Source organism: Myodes glareolus, chromosome 6 (assembly GCF_982192425.1).
Source record: "Myodes glareolus chromosome 6, mMyoGla1.1, whole genome shotgun sequence".
Taxonomy (NCBI): domain Eukaryota; kingdom Metazoa; phylum Chordata; class Mammalia; order Rodentia; family Cricetidae; genus Myodes; species Myodes glareolus.
Window position 1 is genome coordinate 85,359,338 of NC_142031.1, and position 20,551 is coordinate 85,379,888.

The 20,551-nt window shown below is 37.0% G+C and overlaps 1 protein-coding gene across 7 annotated transcripts in view; it reads right to left on the minus strand.

Annotated features, from left to right (window-relative positions):
* Nucleotides 1-670: 670 nt before the first annotated feature.
* Nucleotides 671-20,551, minus strand: part of Ppm1b (protein phosphatase, Mg2+/Mn2+ dependent 1B) — a 60,319-nt gene continuing 40,438 nt past the window's right edge. For 2 of the 7 annotated variants that reach the window (XM_048416352.3, XM_048416351.3), the window contains exons 5-6: nucleotides 20,146-20,203; nucleotides 9,984-11,021 (exon numbers count right to left, since the gene is read on the minus strand). In XM_048416352.3, coding sequence (XP_048272309.2) covers nucleotides 10,716-11,021; nucleotides 20,146-20,203 — 364 coding nt within the window. In that variant the 3' untranslated portion in view covers nucleotides 9,984-10,715. Of the gene's footprint in view, nucleotides 962-1,600; nucleotides 1,649-7,458; nucleotides 9,195-9,983; nucleotides 11,022-20,145; nucleotides 20,204-20,551 lie in introns of those variants that run through there. The other 5 variants (XM_085690959.2, XM_085690960.2, XM_085690962.2 and 2 more) reach the window with 5 other exon arrangements.

Below are 20,551 nucleotides of genomic sequence, written 5' to 3' on the forward strand. Positions count from 1 at the left end.
AGTATGGGTATGTTCAGTGGTAGAGCGCTTGCCAAGCACATTTGAGGCCCCAGGTTTGAACCCTGATACATTTACTCAAGACAATAAAAAAAAGGTTGCAAACCAGACACTGGTGGTGCACGTCTCTAATTCAAACACTCGGGAGGCAGAGGCAGGTGGAGTTCGAGGCCAGCCTGATCTACAGAGCTAGTTCCAGGACAGGCTCCAATGCTACAGAGAAATACTGTCTCAAAAAGGCAGGGAGAGAGAGAGAGAGAGAGAGAGAGAGAGAGAGAGAGAGAGAGAGAGAGAGAGAGAGAGAGAGAATATGAACCACTTCGGGCCATTTGCAGGTGTGCCTACCAGGAAATAATTTGCCAAACAAGCAAATTTGAATTTCTTGTATTCCTCAATACAGGTCTTGGAAGTGGCCTGTATTAAACAGAAAAGGGTCTGAAATGAAGATTTGTATCCATGTACAAACCTCTTGCTCTCATGTTAAATACAAACACTATCTCTTCTCAAGAGAGATCTACAAATGATAAAAACAAGGTGTAAGATGTTTCCACAGCACAGAAATCCAGTAACTCCTGGTTTGAATGGTGCACAGGATAGGGTGGAGAGGTGAGGGAAGGAAATGGTAAGATTAAAGCTTTTACCACAATAGTCCCTGGAATAAAACCACAAATGCTACCAAGAAGCCACATACATTTATTGCATGAACATGGAAAAGCAAGGTTTTAAAAGGCAAGGTGGGATCTCTTCTCTGCTTTCTCTGATGGGCTAGATGATTAAACCTCAAAGTAGAACAGATACTGTAACGATGTACTCCTGGACTCACTTTTTCTTTCAAGGTTACGGAAACAAAACAAAACTTTTTGTTCTTCTTTGTACTTCTGGGCTCTTGGTAGGTCGATCAGCCACTGCTTTGTCACCAGAGTTCTCAGCTGGGTTTACAAATGGACGTGTCCAAGACTGCCATCTGGTGGAAATGATAGACATTGAGACCATTTGTTTCTAAGTGACAAACGGCTAAGCCTATTTGGGGGGTAGAGCGAGAGTTCATTCATAACAGCACTAAGAAATATGAAATAAGGAACTAATATAGGAGAGCAGACCATATAAAGAAAACTGAAACTGTAGATGGGGTATTATAGGCACTTCTGTATTTAGAAAGGCATAGCATCTTCCTGAAATGGACCTAACCCCTGCTCAAAATATCACCTGCCAGCAATTTAATCTATGCACACAGCCAACAGTGAAATACTGCCCACATTATCCAAAGCAAATCCTGAGGAGTAAAGACATTCAACTTTTTGTTGTTGTTTAAAGTAGAATGAGGGGCACAGGTAATCAAATATATCATAAAGCTAATATTCAAGATGACAAGATACTGCTACAGTACAGTGATGTGGAATGTCCATACAATGCAAGCAAATGCAACAGTGAGTATAAAGAATGGGAAAGGCTGGCTTCTGCAACAGCTGGAACCATGGGGCAATGGGAGAGTTAGAGGAAGATGCTGTTAGATTTTGATCCTTAAGTTCCAGTTGTATTAAATGTTTATACCTGTATTTATTAAAAAGAACAAAGTCATAAAGGAAAAATTGCATTTACTTACTCATAATATGAAAACATTGTCAGTGAATGCAATTGAAGGTTGGTTAAACTGTTGAAGAAAATGATAATATTCTAAAACTTTTGAATGTACACGACTCCGTATAGTTCATCAAATTTAGCATGTTAAGATCTTAAAAGCTTATATAAACTATTTTAAAAACTTCAGAGTGAAAGCAAAGACACCTCACCAAATATGAGTTAACAATGGCCCCTCAAGGAAAGATATTCTGATCACTAAGAACTCTACAGTACTGTTCATATCTCCCACTATAGCTGAAAGCCCTTACTCTGCCAGAGGGAAAGCTACCCCAGTAGAGGGAAAACCACAGCAAGATCTAAGATACAAGGTGGCTGTGGTGACACTGTGCTTATTTTAGGGTTTCAGTTATTCTTGCACTGACAAACAAACCATAAACAGCATTATGGTGAGGTGGAGGATATAATTCATGAATATGTAAGACTAATAGTTAATTTGTTAAATTTAAAGAAAAAAGCAACAGAATATACGAACAAACTTTAATGAAAGATATACCTAAACAAATGACTACTATATAACAAAATAGTTGGAAATTAAATACCTAAACATATGAAACTAAAAGTTCACATACTATATAACAAAGTAATTGGGAATTAAACTAGAAAAAATACATTACGATATTCACCCACCAAACTGGAAAAGTGCAAAATGAGAAAGTGGAAAAAAAGATGGGCATTGCTGTACACTACAGGTATAAAACTGACACCATCATAAAGCAATTCAGTTTTGTTTCTATATTGTTTTCATTTAAAAAAATCCTAGTACATGAACTCTACATGAATGGGGAATCTCCACCCCATAGGAACTTGGCACCAACAATCTACAACTCCTATTGACAAGTTTCCCAAGGATTTATTGGTGCTTGACTAAAACAGACACCTGACAACATTTCAATTGAATGTAAGTTTATACTTCCTTGAGAAGAAAACTATGTACCAGTAACTTGAGCTTTACTAAAAGGGCAAAGAGCTTGAACTGGAAGAGAATCACAGAAAGCGACACTCACTCACTTTTTGACTGTTACACAAATTTCACGGGTGTTAAGATTTTGATGTCTTTTCTGTAAGGGAAAATTTACCTCACCTTCCCCAATGCCTCTCAAGAAGTCACCGTTCTAGCTGTAATCCCTAAACACTGGAGGCTGAGCCACGGGGTGAATGTACACAGCAAGCCCGTCTCAGCAAAGTTCATACGCACTTCTGTACTTAGTCGACATGACATACCCACAGGCTGTCAACGCTATGACCGCACACATTCTTTTGTTGTGTATCATAAGGAAAAACGACGATCCGACTTCAGGACAAGGCTTTACTAAAATTCATTACACATTACTGTAAGTAGTACCTAAGACTTAAACTTTCACTTATATGCTAAACCAGGGTGGTCCTGTGGAAATAATTTCAAACAGCATTTGAATGTAACAAATGTAGTTCAACAGGACACAGCACTTAAGTCATGAACTAATCTCGTAACAAGCCTGACCAAGCGGGCACAGCGTAACTAATCATTACGGTTTTGCCAATGACAGCAAAATTCAGATATTATAGAATAAGGCAGAATTGTAATCAATTCAAGCTTTTAAAAAAGACATCATTTTAAAAAAATTTAAAAAAATACATTGATTTAATAACATATTTCTCTCATGGGACTATTCTTCCTTGATAACACCTGCCTTAAATTAGGAAAGTCTAGAGATAGTCACTTCAAAGGAACTGACATGTTGGGATTAGGGTGGACCTGAAGACAATTAAGGAGTGGGAATTCAATATCTTAAATGGAACAGTTTTTAAAATATAAGAATACAAGGTCAAAATCAAAACAATATTAAATATTCTAACTTTGACTAATGATTACGACTGAATTTTCCTTTTGCCCCAGGCTGTAACACAGCCTGATATAGTAAAGAAGGGAGTCATGGGGTGGATGAAACTGAACGAACAATACGGCACTCTACTGTTCAAAAGTACACAACATGGGCTGGCAAGACGGCGCAGCAGGTAAAGAAGCCTGCAGTCAAGACTGACATGAGTTTGATCCCTGGGACTCACACGGTAAAAGGAGAGAACTCAGCCCTGCATGTTGTCCTAATTTCTGTGTGTACTTTGGGGTACGCATGCCTACACATATAGACACACAAATAACATATATACAAAAGAAATATATAAAGCAATATTCACGAGAAGGCACTCAATTGTAGATTCCAAATAGATCTATTAAGAGAATATAAATTAATTCCATTTTTACTAAAAAGAACTAAATTCAAGTAAAATGAAGACAATACATGTCCACCAGGAATTGGCATTTGAGGCTATAGTAACTAACAATGTGTTATTTTCAGAGTTTAGACAAAAGGCGACAAAACCTAGGAAGTAGAAATGGACTGTGCATGGTTAGGTAACCAGTATTTGATAAGCATGGTGCTGACACAGTAGCTACATGAAAAAGAAACTATCAATACTATGGATCAAAAAACAAACAAAAACCCTAGAGATGTAAACGGAGAAAGAAAACTTTCAAAACTTCAGGATGAGGGCATCTTCCTGTCTGCTGTCAAGGCTTCCTACTCAGACCCAAGAGGCCCCGCACTTTCTCACTGCGGCAACCAAGATGGATTCAACACAGTGAGTAGGGAAACATGGAAAGACCTGGGCAGTGAGTGACCTTGTGAATGAGTACAGCCTGCTTACTTCAGAGCTTGAAACAAACAGACACAGGGAATGCTCCCACTCACTGGGATTGGATCTCTAAAAGTATACACAGAAAAACTAAAGAGCTGGGCAGGCAGTTCAACATGTACCCCTGGCAACTGGGAGGTTGAGAAACAACTGTCCTGAATTTGAGGCTAGTCTGGACTAAAAGGTTGAGTTCTAGACCCACAAAATAAAATATCCCTCAACAACAAAAACCCAACCAATTGAAAATGTAAGAAAACATCAGAGATTATGTATGAGATGATTTCATAGAAACCATAAGGGAAAATGTTAAATAACAAGAGGCCCCATGTGCTACTAAAGTAACAAGGGATGAAAAACAAGACATAGAGAGTTTCAGCTCACCAAACAAAGACTAGAAACTAGAAAAGACAAATGGGAGAGAGACTGACTCAAAAGAACAATGGTGCAAAGATTTGAAAACTGACTTCAGAGAAGGAACTCAGAAGGCCTATACACATTTTCACATGCAATGAGAAATCTGAATTGTATGAGGTACTGTACCGCCTGCCTCACTGGCGAAATTCAAGGTAGACAATATGGAGTATCGATGAGGATAGAATGGGACGACTTGGAAACACCAACTTGGAGATATGAATCCTTAATGATCCAGTCATTAAGTCACCTTATTTCTAGAATAAGCAGTATTAGTTAGTACATGCCCAGAGCACATGCAGGGTGCCTGGTGCAGTACGATCTGGGATTTGCAAATAAATACCTGAACGGTACATTCACAAAACTGAATACTATGCTTGTTAACAACTCTTTCTCAAAGAGGGGGATATAGAAGAAATTTAACAGGTTAAGTTTAAATCTGAGGCTAGGAAACACAATTTCCTCTTCATAACACACCCAAAACAAAACATGGTGGGTGGATCTGTGGGGAATGGGAGACAGTTTCTCAACTGCGTAGCTCAAGCTGTCTTCAAACTTGTGATCCTTTTTGCCTCCTACTCCTGAACACTAGTGTGCGCTGCCAAGTCAAGAAGTGACAGCAATGATATCTCTTTCAAGAACACCACACATGGTGGCACAAACCTGAAATCCCAGCACTCAGACTGAAGGAGTCAGAGGCAGGTGGATCTCTGTGAGTTCAGGGCCAGCATGGTCTACATAGCGAGTTCCAGGACAGTCAGAGCTACACAGAGTAACCCTGTCTCAGGGGGTGGGGGTGGGGAGACCAAACCAAAAAACAAAATACAAACAAAAAAACAAATGAACCCCACTTTTCTTTTCCACCTTCCATGTACAATCCCAACACCACTAACAACTCAGGCAAGTACTTTTTCCAAGTGTCTTTTCTAGTAAGAGAAATCATTTAGTTTCATCTGTCAAAAATACTTAGGACAACTGACTTCCTAATTTCTATCTTCTCAAAGTTAGTCTTATTCATCTCTAATTCACCTTTCAAGAGATGGACGTCTGAGTTTGAGGCCAGCCAGAGCTTTGTGAGACCCAAACAGGAAAAGACAAAAGCACTCTGGAGTTGAGAACAAGAAGCCATGGAACACACATTAAGGAGAGCTTAGGCTTTACCTCTAGATCACACTGACATAAAACACCAAAAAGGACAAAACCAGACCCCTTAGGCTGCAGGAGCAGCTAGGAAGCATGAGTCGTTCCTGTCATGCTGAAGATCCTGGATTCAATGCCCAGCAGAACAAAACCAAATAAACAAACCAAAACCAATTACCTAGTCTTTTCTTTTGGACTCAAAAAAATACTCCCAAAGTTAAATGGGGGGGGGGGGGAGACAAGTACGGAAATAAAATCGCTTAAATTCTAGTGTTAATGACCACTATATCTGACTACCTTTTAAATACAATAGATTTTGGTACACCTAGGGATTCCTCAGCTTATGTAAAAATTACAATGTAATTTTCACTGAACACTATTTGGCTGCTTTCAGTAAATTTAGGGGATCCTATATTTGAGGCCACTCTAGGCTATATATCTATCTATCAAGACCACCTCGAAACAAAAGTAACTTCTCTCCTTAAGTGTACATCATCTTTAAAATCCTGTGTAATGAAGTGATTAGTACTGGTTCTAAGGGACTATTATTTGAGCTGTGCACTGAACTAGCCACCTTTCATGGGGGAAAAAAACCGAAAACCACATTGCTAATGTCAAAGAATGACTGACAGGCTATGATTATCCAGGAGACATTTTCTCCACAATAAACGAATCGAGCGTGAAGCTCTAGGAAAACAACTGACAGTATTTGTTGTCAATGATAAAATGTCACCTTTCAAAAGAAAATTAAAATTTTGAAAACTCTCTTTCCAACACCATGAGCTTGATAGCTTCTCAATACTTCGAAGATTTAAAAAAATCAATTATATTAGCAAATAAATTTAACTACTGCATAATAAAAATGTCAGCATTCAAAAGAATTATACAATTCAGTATTTTCTAAATGGCCAACATGCACTGGTCAGTGTGAAATCTGACCTCACACTGACAACACACAGAGTCTTCTCAAAGAAAGGCTTCAACCTCCCTCCAGTCTCGGTCCTCGCTATTATCTGTGTACTGCCAGGTTTCTACAACACCACAATGTGACAGGCAACACACAAAAGAAAAGACATTTAAAAAGCAGAGAGAAGAATCCAGCCCAATGTTGAAAAATAAAAACTGGTGCCACTTTTTATGTCATTTCCTTTGTTTACACTTGGAAAGTTATTGTCATAAACCAATGCTATTTCTACTAACAGGGGGTTTTATAATTCCATATAAAGTGTGCTTTAAATTCCAGCACAATAAACAACAGTAGAATCCACAAAGCAAAAAGTTTTCTGTGACATCTAAAATTTAAGGTTACAAATGGGTCTTAAGACCAATTTTAGTAATATAATAACTGGACTACAAAGTTCACAAGAGTAAACATTAAACATGGATACACAGTCTTTCTACCATGAGGACCACTACCTCAAGTGGCACTAGCAGGTAGTTTAGAGCAGAGAATTTAACCAGTACTGTCCTACCTGGTCTGGCTGATTTAATTCATCTATGTTCATATCAGGATTTTCACAAGTACGTCAATAATACATATTTAAAACAGCCAAAGTTGCACTTTTATTTTTGAAAATCACACCAAAGAGTAGTATGTCACAGTGTTTTAAAATCAATTCTTTATTTAGGTAACAAGTTGGTTACTGCATCGTATGAAACATCACAATACCATTCTGGACAGGTACTCTCAGTACAGGGGCGGAGCAGAGTGGAAGGTTAAACAATAAACCATTTTGCATTCTTCATTCCCCACTTTTTAAACCCCCCCAACCCCAACAAAGGGACAAGTAGTTTTTCACACCATCATGTAAAGCACTTTAACTTACAAGGCTAAAATCTAAAGAATAAATAAAATATGTCGTGGCAGTAATTCCTTTTAGAGCAAAAATCAGGTGCACAGGAACTCAAGTGGTCAGGAAAGCCATCTGTGTTCAAACATGTGGCTCCCAGAAACAGCTCTGGAAAATGATACAGAAATACCATGAATTCCATTTCGCGCAGGACCAGATGACGACTCATTTTTAACTACACACAAAGGCAACTACAACCTGCTGAAACACAATTAAACAGAGAGGAAAATGTTTACAAAGCATCCACAACATGTAAACCATGTACAAATGGATACATTCACCACTTCTCTGAACTCTGGTAACTTATTTTTGATAAATATTTACTCTTCATGTTCAGCACTGACTGAATTCAATACATGCAAAACTGAGGGGAAAAAAATCCCAAGAAGTCCAACTTATTGTAAAAATAGAACTAAATAATTTAAGTACCTTATGTGACAACCACTCTGTACCGTGCCCAATGTTATAAAATGAAAGGTTACTGAACCCATGAAAATATCTCTGTAGATTTCCTTAGATCTAAAATAGATGCTTTTAAATGTATTTATAGTATTTCAATGTGATATTCTGAAGTTTTTAATAGGCAGTTAAAAAATAATACCAAATTACATAAAACTTGTATCTTAAAAGCTGAAAATTAAAACTATAGAAACCCACAGTAAAACAAAAGGAAAAAAATCACAATTTACATTATAAAGGCAAATCTCATCAATTAGAAGAATTTGAAGCATTAAGATGACAAAACAAATTATAAATAGTCATAAATTAATTCATGTGGTTTCAAAAGATCTAGAGAGGTGAAGGATGTAGTAGACACATGCATAAAATTTGTACGGGTTTATATTATTGCCAAAGACCATATCTTGAAGTAAAGCAATGTTACAAAGTGAACATTATTGGAAAACCCAGTTTGGTAATACAAAGAAATTGGAAAAAAAAATTAAATAACAATAAATACATATCCTATTGTAAATTGCTCAAATGAAATTCCAACCCACAAAACTACAAAAGGCTTCCAACTTGGTGAACCGAAAAACTGGAACTTTTCTTACAATTCTTTCCTCTTACATGCTTATATGTCATGTTTTGTTTTGCTTTTTTAAAAAAAAACCCATAATGTATCTTCAGAGTATAGCTAACTATATTCCCATGTACCTGAGGCACATTTGTTGATTTGTGGTAAAATAATTCCGTTGTTTTCTAGGGTCAAAACCTCACTACAGTTGTAACCAGATGCCTGAGCTGTAAAAATACTGTAGAGTGCAGGCAATGCTCTGCATGGCGAGTACCAGAAGTACAAATGGGAACAAATAATGGGAAGGGCTAACGGTTTCTGCTCGTATCACAAAACAGTGGGAATCCAAAGAATATTTCCCCTTGTATTGAAGAAAATGTGATTAAAAGTTTTTCCCCCAATTTCAGAATCAAAAGCATTTTAGAAGGTTTCTAAGGCTATCATGGGTCTTCTAGATCTCCAGCGCCCTACAAGAAGAGAAAAGGAAGAATATTGTTATTATGTACCTGCACCACTCCAGAGGGACTGACTTTCAAAAGAAAACAAATTAGGTGAACAAATTGCCTTCCTTTCTTTATTAGAAAAGGTCATTTTAACAGAGAGGTGTGTACGATGTATAATGTGTGCATACATGTGTATCTAATATAGACAACTGTTGGGATTTTTCCCCTCCCCTCTTCACCTAATGGCCTTCCTTTCTCAAAAACACCTTAAAAATATTCAGGCTTGGGAAAAAAAATGTATCAAAACATCAGCTACATGTGAAGATTCCAAACTTTTAAATTATGGTACCTTAAGCAACTTTAAGCATAGACTATCGAATAAAAACCCAAGTTCATGTATACCCCCCAAAAATTGTTTAAAATATTTTGTAATTTAAATGATTTATTTTAACCAAGACAAAACTCAAATCTATTTTTAAAACAGCTTAGGGTTTGTATATTTGCTAATTAATGTCTGATGAATACTTATAATGAAACTGGAAAATGTCGCAACCTTTGATGTGCTCATGGGACAGCTTTCTTAAATCACTCCATGTGAAAATGAGTGTTCCAGACCACAGAAAAGGGCAGCAGAACTGAGATACTTTTAAGTAAGCCAGACATATTTTTCAATTAAGATGTTTTTCTCTTTCGTTGATAACAGCTAATCCAAATTGTTTGGAATTTAATAGTTATAAATTTACTTTAACTAGTTTTCCAGTATCCCGAACCTGATTGTTAAATAAATAAAAACTAAAAAAAGTACAACATGCATAGATTATTCCACATCACATGCTTTATTTGGACTTAACACTGATAATTTCATTCTAAACACTTGGTTGACATACATTTTTATATGTATAGAGTAAGCTATACAGAATATACAGATGAAAGCTATGAGTAGTACATAGTTCTTTTAAAAATGTTTCATAAAGAATACAGAGAAAGGAAAAATAACCACACATCCAGTATCTCAACAACTTCTAAAATTAAAACTACAGAGATGTAAAATATAAACAAATCAAACAACACATAGATTATCAACTCTGAAAGAAAGTTATAGGCCAGCACCAGCCATTCTTTCAAGAACTAAAATAATAATTAAACACAAATGTATTACAAAGCTAACTACGCATGTATGAGTATATAAAATAAGCAGTGTAATTCTACATTAACAAGTTTGTCACAATGTATAATTGTCTTTCCAATCAATAATTTCTAATCCTAGTTATTAAGAATTAACTGCTGACTTTAATAATGGCAATCTAATTTCTCGCATACAATGCAAAATGATATATAACTTCATTAAATTCAAAATACTATAAATAGTCAATTTTAAGCTATCATAAAGGTGTATGCAAAGGCCTTTAAAAAACAAGGCTATAGGAATATAAGAAAACTAGTTTTCCAACATTCAAATAACAAAAAGGTTATATAAATGCACACATTATACTTCCTAAGTAAAAACTGTCAAATCAAGATCACAAAAATATTACCCAAAAAACGTCATATGTTTTCACCACTCATCTTTGTCCCTGCATCTTCATTACAGCTGTCTAATTCACCAAGACCACTTTCTGATTCAGTGAGTCTTTCCTGCATTGCCACTGGGTTTTCAGCGTCACTGTTCGAAGCGGCAGCTGCAGCAGCCGGGTCGGCCGGGCCTTCTTCTCCCTCTACTTTAGCTAGCCTGTAACTAGTCAGCATCTCCTCCAGAAGTTGTCGGTAGTTTCCCCTATGATTAATTCTCATTTGCCTGAGAGCTTCCACCAATTTTCCCTGTGATCCACTTTCCTCTGCTTCATCGGAGGCCTTTTTTTAAGATTTAAGACCCCAGCGTCAGTAGACAAACTAGGATATCACATGTATTTCATATCATCACACAAAGCACTATTTCTCTACCATAAGCAACAGTTAGTTAAGCGAACATTTTCATTATCAGTTCTTACCTGTGCAGATTAATAAAAACTTGTAATTAAGTTACTGTTATTTTTAGTCAATTACCATTAACTAGTTTGTCTTATTCCAATTACTTTGAAGTTTAATCTGAAACTTTGCTTTTAGAATTCTTACACAAACATTTTCTAAAATAACTTACTTTAAAAAAAATTGCAGGCTAAAATGACTTAGTTCAAAGGGAAACAGTGTTTGAAAGCAAGACAAAGGACAGAAGAGCAGTCATCAGAATGTTAGTGTCTTCATTTCTGCTAAATGGAGAGTAGGAAAACAGATACAAAAGCAAAACTACAAAAATTTAAACTGGATTCTTTTAGAAATTTAAAAAACTTTTGAAAAAAAATTACTTGCCTTAAACACAGTATTTTAATAAAGCCATCTATAGATAAAATAAATTATTTTAAACCCTAACACTGGAAATTCCTCAGGTTTTTGAAATGATTACTCTTAAGCAGTCTTCTTAGCAAAGAGGGATCTCATTACCTATGCTGTTGAGTGAAGTTGATGAAGTGAACTCAAGGTGGACTCACACACACGCCTTTCCTGTACACCATAATGACAGCCTCACACGTGTCTGTCATGTACACCATCATGGCAGCCTCATACATGTGTCCCTCATGTACACATCTTAAGTCTCACACACGTGCCCCCTTTATGCACAACACCATGAATGAATCATATTATGCACTCTTTCCAAAATGTGCAATAGACACCGAATTGCCCTGGCTTCCTATGTATCAGAAAAGAGGACGGGCAAAGTAACACTAATGGAACCATAAGAAAACAGTACTAAAAATTCAGAAAGTAGGCTAGGCTACAGGAAAGCTGGCAAAGGCTCCTCAAAATTGTCAAGCACAAAAGAACGCAAGCTTGATTACGATCATGACTTGATTGTTTGAAAACAATAGTAACAGTTATTTAAGGAACAAATAAGAAAATTTAGATTTGGCATTTTATGGCACTATAAAATTTCATTTCCCTAGATATGATAATGGCATTATTGCCACATAAAAATCATTCCAATTCTAAATTAAGCCATGCTCTGAAATGCTAAACAGGCAAAATACTGTGACGCCTTTAACTTGTTTTCAAAGGGTTAGTTACAAAAAGACTTGATATATATTGTATATATTTCACAGATATTAAGATATACAAAGAAACTAAAGCAAAATGTGAACACAACTGAAATCTAATAGTCATTGTCATTTCTATTTTTAACCTATTAGGAAGTTATCACCACCAATGTTAGAAAAATTTTTTAAAAGGTTATTGATAGAAACTCTAAGATACAGTCTTAACTACCCTTGGAGACCTAACATTAATAAATCCACATATAAAAATTCATGAGAATTCTTCATGAGAAAAGTTAGGGAAAGGAAGGACCCACGTGCTTAAGAAAAACCTGTCCTCATGGCAAAAACAAAACAAAACAAAAACAAAAACACAAAGATTGAGTGTGTATTCTTATGTGTTTTGGGCTGTTCATTTTTACATATTTAAAGTGCTAGGAAAGAGAGGTGAGAGAGATGGCTCTCTTATGAACACTAGTGGCTCATCCAGAGGACACAGGTCAATTCCCAGAATTCACGTGACTGCTCACAATTGTCTGGAGCCCCAGTCCCAGGAAATTCGAAACCCTCTTCGGTTCCTTGGGTACCAGGAACATAAGTGATGCACATATATATGCAGCAAAGCACCCATTTTCATGAAAGTGCTTAGAAAGATAAGCATGATGATACAAGGACACAGGATAAAGGGTAGTGGATTACGCTTTCTTTCGATTTTCCTATATTCATATTATTAACTATCAAATTAATTACTTCTGCAAAATGAGTTCTCTGCTAAGAATTTCTTACATATTTTTGCTTTCCGCTTCTACTAAAAAATGTATTCCCCTCAGGCTCCTCATCTGTGTTCAGGAAGAGCTATGACTGAGGTAACTGTGTTTCCAGTCACTGTCAGTTTTAATCTGATCTTCAAGAAAGAAATGCTCCATTTAAAGGTGCATCAAAAGCCCGCCCCTTGATCCGTAACAAAAGGCTTCCCTATTATTTTTAAAATGAATCGTAGGACATCAATACCTACTTCGAATGGGCAGTGACATACATGAAGAGTAACTAGTCAGACTTCACTGTACATTCACGCACAAGGCCTTTAAGTTATACAGACACTAAAGCTCTATTTCAAGATACAGAGAAGCAGAGGCTCTAAGTATTTTATAACCTATTTTGTAACTCTGACATACAGTCATGGCTTACTGAACCTACTTCAAGTTGGACTGGAGTAAGGCTGTGATGTGAGTTCACTGTGGTGAGTTATCTATGTCCTTTATACTAAAAAGCAATCTGCCACTACAGTAGCGGCAGCTTTACAAGAATAGTTACCCACCCCCCTCCGGCCACCTTTGTATTTTTAAAACAGGGTTTCTTTGTATAGCCCTGGCTGTCTTGGAACTCACTCTGTAGACCAGACTGGCCTCAAACTCAGAGATCCACCTGCCTCTGCCTTCTGAGTGCTAGAATTAAAGGCCTACACCAACCCTGTCTTGAAAAGAAGTAATTCATCTTTTAAAAATTCACTAAACCAAACCATTAAATAAAAAAAAGGACTGTTTATAATGTCTGGTATCACAAAGTCATTACACTAAATAATGACCATATTTTAAAATTTTAACCATATCTAAAAGTCATTTTACTTTATAGGAAATTGTATTTTCCCACTGTTTGGAATAGGTGATGGGCAACTGAAAAATCTTTCCCAGCAATTATAGCTCTCAAAATACTAGTATGGAACTCTCTTGCTCATATCACAAGAAGCTATTATCTAGGTTGTGCTTTCTTTACTTGAATTTTAAAGTTCACACAGTACAGCCATAATGTACCTATTATGGTAATTAACTCCACCTTGCAGGCACATTTTTTTTCATTCTCTTTTCTATATCATTGACACCACTCAGGAGGGAAAACCAACATCTGTGCTAAGAACTTTACAAGGTCATTTAATCTTCACAGGCACTCTCTGATAATACTGTTTAACCGACACTCTATAAATGAAGAGATCTGTCCTTTTGTATTAATGAGGTAGAGTTCAGACCTGTGACAAGATAACTAACATCAATCTGAATGTTCCAATGAATGCATTATTGTGAATTCGCAGTTTTGCATGAGAAATGTCCCATGTATCTAGATACTTATTTAGAATGGATGTTTATGAGGCCGAAGAGATAGCTCAGCAGTTAAAGAGAACTGGCTGTTCTTCTGCTCTTCCAAAGGACCTGGGTTAGATTCCTAGCATCCATATGATAGCTCAAAACATCTGTATTCCAATGTCTTCTTTGGCTTCCTAAGGTACCATGCATGCACATGGGCAAAAACATGCATGCAGGTAAAACAGTCATGGTTTAAATTTAAAAGAAAAAGAATGTATAGCTTACAGCAATCTGAAGGGATGGCTCAGCAGTTAAAAGTGACTACTGCTCCCACAGAGGGATTAAGTTCCTAGCACCTACACACAGCTCACAGTTTCAGAGGCTCTGACCCTCAGAGTTCTGTCTTCAGACACTGCATCTCATTGTGCACTTAATATACAGACAAAAACACTTGCATGCATAACAGTAAATCTTTATAAAATCTTTATGCAAAAAAATTAAGACACAGTAAAGACAAGAATTAACTTCCCTTAGTGGCTCTGTCTTCTAAACCAACATAGTTTAACTATCAAGTCATTTATACAAAATACATCTTTGGCCCTGGAGAGGGCTCAGTGAGTAAGAACGCTAGCTGCTCCAGCCCGAGAACCTGAATTCAGACCCCAGAATGCACAAAAAGAGATGGCTGTGCCTGTGTGCATGCCTGTAACCCCACTGCTGTGAGACAGGAGAATCACTGAGGCTTGCTGTCTACCAACCTGGTGCTGGATTCATTAAGTAACCCTGTTTCAAAGGAATAAAGTGGGGGAGTGACAGAGCAGGCCACCTGATCGCCTCCTCTAGAATTCCACACACACATAACACATTCATACACAACTCCCCATAGCAATACCAAATAAAACGTAGGAATATAAGTAAATCAGGTAAACAAATAGGGCAATGAAAACTTAGCACATGGAGAAGATTAACTAGTAGGCTGCTGAGATGGCTCAGTGTTAGGTAAAGGCACTTGCTGCAGAGCCTGTCATCCTGAATTATGATCCCCAATTTCTAGTGTCCTTCCTCAGATGATGTCACTTTATTTAAGAAAGTATGTTACTTGGACCGAGGATCACAGATTATGTTAGGCTGATTGGCCAGTGAGTAGCAGTCATCTCATCTCCAGCTCCCTAGTGCTGGGTTACAAGCAAATACCACATGCCTGGACTTTTACATGGATTTTGGGGGTTGAACTCACCAGGTCTTCCTGCTTCCGCGACAATCACTTTATCATCTAAGCTACCCACCTAGCAACTATTATCTCAGTATTTACAGTTTTAGGGTTTGTTTTTGTATCTGTGTATGTACGTGATTGAGGAAGATACTAGCTTCTGCCCTTCACTTGCATGCAAGCTTTTTCATCTCTCAGTGAACATGGAGCATGGCTAGCAAGCTCCAGGAATGCTCTGGTCTCCACCTCCACTCCATTTTTAAGGGACATCCATCCCATGAGTCAAACTTAAGTCCTCAGACGCTTGTGGTAAACCAATTAAGTCATTTATCCGGACTCACTTTTTAAGGTTATTTTAAAGAATTCAACTATTCAACATGAACAAGACGTCATCCTAGTCAAGAAGGGTTTGCATCTACAGCTGAGCTACATCTACTCCTCCTAACAAGCCTGTACCGAGCTTTCTTTACTGACTGCTGTGGGTGCTGGGGTTAGAGCCAAAATAAACCAGACTAAGCCCCAGATCTCATAATCAACATTTTAGAAAAAGAGGAAGGTGTAACCACAGGCCTGGCTACATTAAGAACAACTTATGGTAAAACATAGTTTTGCTCCCAGAAGTTATGGTATAATGGCCAAAATCCTTTAGGCAATTACTCTTTGGGGGGGGGGGGGAGGTGGGCTCCTTTAAAAAACTAAAGAAAATCACAGATAAACTTGTTAATAAAAAATACACACATGGACATTTTCAAAACTGTCTGCGTATTTGTGGACCCTTTGCTCAACAGTCCCTGAAAAGAGTCTTTGACAACTTTTTGTTTTTCAATGAAGAACTTATCAGCACTGTTTGTACTAGTAATACTGAACATGTCCCAAAACATTGAACTAAAAGAACACTGTTAAGAGTCATTTAAGCCCTCCTCACGCTTTCAGAGTATCTTTAAATTATTAAATCTCTGGCTGATATCCAACTGGACTTTTGAGCATACACTTACTACCACAATTTTTTACACTTATCTCAATTTTTCATTTAAACATAAAACATAAGGAAAAAATGTAAGAGTAAGGTATGGCTGTACATGCCTATAGTCCTAGCACTTGAAGGGGGAAGGGAGAAAGATCAGGAGTTCAAGCGTGGCCTGAACTAAACATCTGAGGCCAGCCTGGGCTACAGGAGACCTTGATGCAAACAAACAAACAAACAAACAAGCAAACCAAACAGCCCTAAATATAGAAAAAAAATGAATGAATGCTGATTTCTAATGGTATTATTTAAAAGTATTTAGAAAAGGAACAATTCTATCTGGTAGAAAGCAATTATTTGTAAGTTAAAAAACTGTCTTAAAGGTGAATAACTTTAACTCCTTTTTTTAATATCCTCTAAAAAAAAAACCTTTTCCTTTAAAATAATTTTGAATACTTTCTTCTGAATTTCTACCACACTCTTGCTCCTCTGTCTCCTGTCAACACGGTTTCTCTGTCTGTGGAGGGCTCACAACTGTGCCAATCTGCTGACTGGAATTCATCAGTTTCAGGACTACGAAATAATTAAATGCTTACTTAGATTCTCATCATTCTTTTGCTTCTCTGGTTTTCCAGCACATGTCTCTCAGTGGCTACTTGCTCGACATAGGTGTAGACTATTCTGAAAGAGTATGATAATGCTTCCCAAAACAGAATGCTAGTCTGCAAAGCCAATTTTTATAGTGAGAGAGTAGGTTTCTCTAATCTAGCATCTACTAATAATGAATTTAGACTTATTATTTGATCTGTACAATTATTTCATAACTATTTGACTTCTAGAATCTACCATTTACTACTTACTACTATAAATGCTAAAGTGACAGAACTGTCACAGATGGGCCAGGGCTCAGGGTTAGAATATGTGCCTAGCACGTAAAAGGTCCGAAATTTAATCCCCAGCAGGGAATGGAGTGTTTACAGGTATGGTTTTAGTCTATTATACTTGGATCCTAATACATAGTACGGTTCTTCACTTGACAATTCACAAGACAATTCACTGTCTTGGTAATAGCTCTGAAACCATTTTGATTGTTTTTTCTCACCATAGTTATTCTCTGTTCTAGCAAGTTAGAGTCACACACACCACACCAACTACTGCCTCCTGTCCCCCAAAACCTTACACTTTGATCCTGTCTTTCTCCTCCATTAGAAATGCCACCTTCCTCATCTTATCTCTTCAGATGGATATATATTATATCCCCTTCTCAAATTATTTGGGTGCTGGGCACTGAACTTAGAGCCTAACATGTACTAAGCAAATGCTCTCCCCCAGGGTTACAGCCCCAGCCTATCAAATTCTGTATTGTGCCTTTTTCACAAACTACAAGACATACCTTTTTTACTTACTTTTTTTTCTTTTTTTTTGTGTGTGTTTTTTTTAAAAGTTTATTAAATTATGAAAGTTTTCATTTCCGCCCCTCCTCCCAACACCCTCCCACCTTTTTTTACTTACTTATATGAGTATAAGTATAAGGTAAGCAGTATGAACATATGTATGGGATAATGTTTCTCCCTCCATCAGTTTGCTATGTCCAACAGGGTTTAACTTGTTAAGATCAATGAAAAGCTTATACATAATCATGTAATCCTCAACCTATGCAGCCATACAGAATGTTACTAAAGGCAAATATTATAGCTTACATGTTTACCCTTAATCTCAAGGTTCTGTGGCTTACTTATTCACTCTGAAGTAGCTATTATGTGTAATCATTTACTCTTTAAAAAATTCAATTCACGGGCTAGAGAGATGGTTCAGTGGTTAAGAGCATTGCCTGTTCTTCCAAAGGTCCTGAGTTCAATTCCCGGCAACCACAGGGTGGCTCACAACCATCTGTAATGAAATCTGGTGCCCTCTTTTGGCCTGCAGACATCACACAGACAGAATATTGTATACATAACAAATAAATAAATTTTAGAAAAAAGAAAAAATTCAAGTCACCTCTGGTATATGTTAAAAAAAATAGAGAGATAATAAGCATTTTCCAGCTTGTGTTTGGGGTAAAAAGACTTTTTGAAAAATTAAGAAATTCAGCAGACTGTCGTATTTTTAAAGGATTGCTCACCAAAGCTACATTCTGAAATACCTGAGGAAATGGGAGCGTGTCCATAGTTAACAGTGACTGACTACATTCTGAAGGCTTATTTCTGACAGTAGTGGATGCTACAACATCTACAACACAGCTGTCATCGTTCAGATGTACAGCAAACTTTAAATTGTCAACATCCTTTACATACTTGTCTGAACTTTCCCTGAAGTTCTGTATTTTTATATTAAGGCTCAAAGTTATGGATCTAATTCTTTAATACTTTGAGTAGGAACGGGTTACAAAAGAAAGAATAAGAGTCACTATAATAGAGTAAATGTTGTTAAAGCAATGTCCATTTTATTCAACTCACTGAAACCGCATTAACAGTCAAACATTTTATTTATTTTTTTAAAAAATATTTATTTATTTATTATGTATACAACATTCTGTCTGTGTGTATGTCTGCAGGTCAGAAGAGGGCACCTGACCTCATTACAGATGGTTGTGAGCCACCATGTGGTTGCCGGGAATTGAACTCAGGACCTTTGGAAGAGCAGGCAATGCTCTTAACCACTGAGTCATCTCTCCAGCCCCCAACAGTCAAACATTTTATTATAACTTGTTTGGGTTTTGTTTGGATATAGAGCCTCACTACCTGATGCACCTCTGGCTGGCCTCGAACTCACAGAGATCCACCTTCCTCTGCCTCCTGAGTGCTGGGATTAAAGGTGTCATCATACTACTACACTTGATATTATACTTATTAAGAAATTATATTTATGCAATAATGAATCCTAGGAAAATGATGCAATGAAAAAAAATTCTATGTACTGGCTACTCTATCTACCAAGCCAACTGAGTCTGCAAATATAGGTGAGTCTATTTCTTCTCAAGAAATTTCTTTACCAAGTTTGGCTCCCTTAAAGCTTTGAAATATACATATTAAAACATATCATTTATTTTGAGATACCCCCAAACTTGAAAAGCCAATCACAAAATATATCTGATTAGCTTTAAAGCTGAGTCCAACTAAAATCAGGGGGACTGTTTCCTCTTCTGCTCTGAGTATTAAAAGCTATGTAAAGGGGCAAGCTACAGCTCATCATTTCAGGGTCAGCGGGGTAAGAGTTGAAGGAGTGGAGCTCAGCTCTTCATTCCCACAGTCACAATGCATGACTACTGTGCAAAAGACCTTCATGATCTCACCTGGACACACAGGGGCACTGAGAGAGTAACTTACTAACCTCTGCTACTAGTAGCTGAAAAATATTAGTTATCTGAAAGCACATTCTTGCCTCAAAATGAAGGCATGAGAGAGGAAGATGAAGAAAGGCAGACAAAAGAAAACAGAGATAGCCAAACAAAAAAGGTTTCCCGAAAAGCTAAATTGACAACAAAGCTATCTACAAAACAGCATTTATGTCTCTAATATTTTTTCTAAAACTTCCAGTGACTCCTTAAAATGGCAAACAGTAGTCAGTTATTACATAAACATCACTATGTGAACTATTCATATTCAGCATTTATATTATAAAACTACTTTAAATCATTAAGAAATAAACTACAACTTACCCCATCACTGTCTCTGTGTGGATTCAGTCTACTATAAACAGCTTCAATAACATTGCGCCTAAAAAGATATGTTTTTATTATGTATAATTTTAAGATCATGTAGCCTTGACTGTCCTGGAACTTTCTGTAGACCAGGCTGGCCTTGAACTCAGAGATCTGTCTGCCTCAGCCTCTGGGATTAAAGCGTTGCCGGGATTAAAGGCGTGTGCCACCAACCCAGTCACTCATAATTTTTGATTTTATAAGCTTCGCTCGCTCTTATTAAGCAAAAAACTTGTCTTCAAAGAATATATTTCTTTAAAAAACTCCTGGGTTGGTGAGACGGCTCAAGCTCAGTAGGTAAAAGTGTTCTCTACCAAGCCTAGTGATGTGAGTTCAGTACTTGGAGCTCACATGATGTCAGAAG